This window comes from Moschus berezovskii, chromosome Y (assembly GCF_049115385.1).
Source record: "Moschus berezovskii isolate FMDL1 chromosome Y, NW_MosBer_1.0, whole genome shotgun sequence".
In the NCBI taxonomy this organism is placed as follows: Eukaryota; Metazoa; Chordata; class Mammalia; order Artiodactyla; family Moschidae; genus Moschus; species Moschus berezovskii.
The window spans coordinates 2,574,050-2,577,446 of NC_142489.1; the positions used below are offsets into that span (position 1 = coordinate 2,574,050).

At 48.6% G+C, this 3,397-nt stretch overlaps 1 protein-coding gene across 1 annotated transcript; it reads left to right on the forward strand.

The window, feature by feature from the left end:
- The first annotated feature begins 2,010 nt into the window (after positions 1–2,010).
- Positions 2,011–2,491, forward strand: LOC129563816 (melanoma-associated antigen B5-like). The gene is given in 2 exon segments (XM_055437551.2): positions 2,011–2,457; positions 2,459–2,491. Coding segments are annotated over 2 exon segments (480 nt in total).
- The last annotated feature ends 906 nt before the right edge of the window (positions 2,492–3,397 follow it).

Sequence of the window (3,397 nt, forward strand, 5' to 3'; positions counted from 1 at the left end):
AGACTTTCCAAAGGCATGTCATCTCCCAAGAAGTCTTTCATAGAAGAGACAGGAGTCAAGGTAAAGATAGATGAATGAGGACTGAGGAGACAAAACCAACTCAAAACTGAAGTCCCAGAGAGACTGGCCTGTGTCTGCTCTCAGAAGGCCAAGACGGGGCTGCCAGGCTGAGCATTCCCTCACTTCTTTTCAGGGCTTGCAAGGACATGATCTTTGGTCTACAGGGGTCACCTTAGGTTGAAAGAAAGGGGAACTCCAGAGTCCCCCAGGAGTCAAGGTGAGGAACCTGAGTGAGGGCATTACCCTCACACTGAACACAGAGGGCCCCAAGAAGCCTGAATCCTGATGTCATCCCTGAAGGACAGGGAGGAGTAGCCTCATGTGGCATTCCCAGACTTTCTCTCTCTGGCACCACAGGGAGTGAGTACCTCAGTCTGAGGAGAGCTCCCTTATGTAAACAAAGAAAGGAGCCCCAAACCCTGCCAGGAGTCAAGCTTTGGACTTATGAAACCCCCTGACCTCAGAACTCTGAGGAAACCCCACAGAACCCTGCCCTTCCTGGCATCCCTGGGATACCTGCTCATTGTTGACATGACATGCCCATTTCCTTCTATGACGTCGCAAGGGGGTTTGGGACATGGTCCAAGGGGTATAGCCTAGGGCCAGCAGTGGGAGTATTTCCAGGTTTTCCAGAAAACAATCGAATACCCTGAAGACGATGGGAACCACACATTGCATAACCATATGATTCACCATATCCTCGGCGCCTCAGAAGACCAAGGACAGGTATGGACGGATGAGGAGACTCTTACTTCCTCCTAGGGGTCTCACGGAGATGCTTGCCCTACTATAAGAAAGTATAGTAGTAGAAAGGGTGGACCTAAGGGGTAGGGAGGGTAGAATTTCAGGCCACAACAGAGGTCAAAGCAAGGGCTGAGGGATCATCTACCAATAAAAAGAAGTGATAATGAATCCAGCCCTGTTCCTTATAGCCCTTGAAGAACCAGGGCAGAGCGACCAAGCTGAAGTTCCACCAACATTTACTTATATCAGGTGTGTAGAAGGTGAAACCCTTAGTATGAAGGTGCAGACACCATTCCAAGAAAGGGGTGGGGACACCAGGCCCTATGGGGAACGAAATGAAGGACTCTTAATGAGTGTCGAGGACTCCAGAGGCCGGGGCAGAAAACTTCCCACTGGGCACTCAGTACTGGGTGATAACTACTGACTGGGTGATAAGCTGAGGACCTCTTCACTTCTCAGAAATCCCAGGGAGATTTGTGATGCCAACTACAGAACAGCAGAGGGAATGGGTCCTATGACTGACCACTAGCTGGGCGGTGGTGTTGAATGTGAAATAACGGATGCCTCTGTGTAGGAGACTACCAGCCCCTTCTGTCGCTCCAAAGTGCCTGAGGCAGGGGTAGCAGGAGGCAGCCTAAAAGATCACTCTCATTTCCTTCAATATGTTTCCCAAAGTACAGGCTGATTAGGAGAATGGGAACCCTGGGGGTTTTCAGAACAGTGCCCTCAAGTAAACCACAAATGTAGCCTTCCTGATAACCAAGGTGGTATTTCCCTGCTCGGCTGCACACTCAACCTCCGTCATCCTGCGGGCCCTTACCACCTGCCCTCCTACTCACACTTCTAATCATTGTCCCGCAGCGCAGTCGTCATGCCTCGGGGTCAGAATCCTAAGCTCTGCATCCGTGAGAAATGCCACCAGGCCCGAGATGAGCCCCAGAGTCACAAGGGAGTTCACCCGCTGCAGTAATGGAAGAGCTTCCCTCTACCTCTTCTCTTTTAGCAGATAATTCACAGAGCTCATCAGCTCCTGGGTCAAACAGCACTTCCCAGGGGTCTTCGGAAGCCCCATCTACTACCAGCACTTTTTCAAGTACTTCTGACACAACATCTGATGAAGAAGATACCAGTCAAGATGAGGAAGATTCACGATCCTCCGATGTCTCATCTTCTACCGAGAACACCTACAGTGATACTCTGAACAGCATGACAAGTTTGTTGGAGCAGTTCCTTCTGTATAAGTATAAGATGAAGCAGCCCATGATGAAGGAAGACATGCTGAAGCTTATCCACCCAAGATACCATGACCGATTTGCCGAGATTCTCAAGAGAGCCTCTGAACACATCGAGGCTGTCTTTGCAGTTGACTTGAAGGAAGTTGACTCAACCATCCACTCCTATGACCTTGTCAGCAAACTGAACCTGCCCAACAATGGGAGGGTGTGGGTTCCTGGTGTGATCTTCTTGAAGGGTGACTGTGCCACTGAGGAAGACATCTGGAAATTCTTGAATACGATGCAAGTATATGCTGGGAGAGAACGCTTCATCTACAGAGAGCCCAGGAAGCTCATCACCAAAGACTTGGTGACGATGAAGTACCTGGAGTACCGCCAGGTTGCCAACAGCGATCCTCCACGTTACGAGTTCCTGTGGGGCCCAGGAGCCCATGCTGAAACCAGCAAAATGAAAGGCTTGGAATTTTTGGCAAAAGTCAATGACACGGTCCCCCGTACCTTCTTATTACAATATGAAGAAGCTTTGCGAGATGAGGAGAGAGCTCGAGACACAGTTCCAGCCAGGGCTGGAACGACTGTCACTCCCAGGCATGTTCCAGGCCCATGTCCAGCAGCTTCTCCCACCCCTACTGAAGACCAAGAGTTTTACAAAATCATCCAGATAAGAAAATCTGACATCAAAATAGGGACTTTTGCTGAAATGGGAAGCAATCCCACAATAAAACTGCTGGGACAATGGAGTGGAAAAATAAAATGAAAAAAAATTCAAAACATGATCAACCTTGATGTTCTCCATCTTTGCTGTCTTCTGTTTCGTAAAATTAAATAATTTATACCTCGATATGCTTATTTTAAAATGCAGGCGGTATTAAACCTTAACAAGTTAGACCTCTTACTGTCTTCATTTAGTTTTTGAGCATCTGCTCTTTGAAAGGCTCTATGCTAGTTCTGGGGCGGCTAAGATCGAGACCTAGCCTAAGCCCAAAGAACTTTAGAAAGAAGGAGCTGCAGTCACATAAGGAAGGAGCTGAGATAGCCTTTAGGAATGACAGGAAAGTACAAAGACTATCCAGGAAGAAATCTCTACCTGGGGTAACATACTGATTTGTTAAGCTTTCCACAACAAAACCCCACAGAATGGGCGGCTGAAACAACTGAAATGTACTGTCTCAGAGTTCCAGAGGCTGCAAGTCCAAGATGAGGGCTGGTTTACCCTGAGGCCTCTCCCCTTGGCTGGCAGGTGGCCGCCCTCTTCACTTGGCATTCCTTTTGAGTGCGTATATCCCTGGTGCCTCCTTTCGTGTCTCAATTTCTTCTTGTAGTCACATTGGGCTATGGCCCACCCTAATGACTTCATT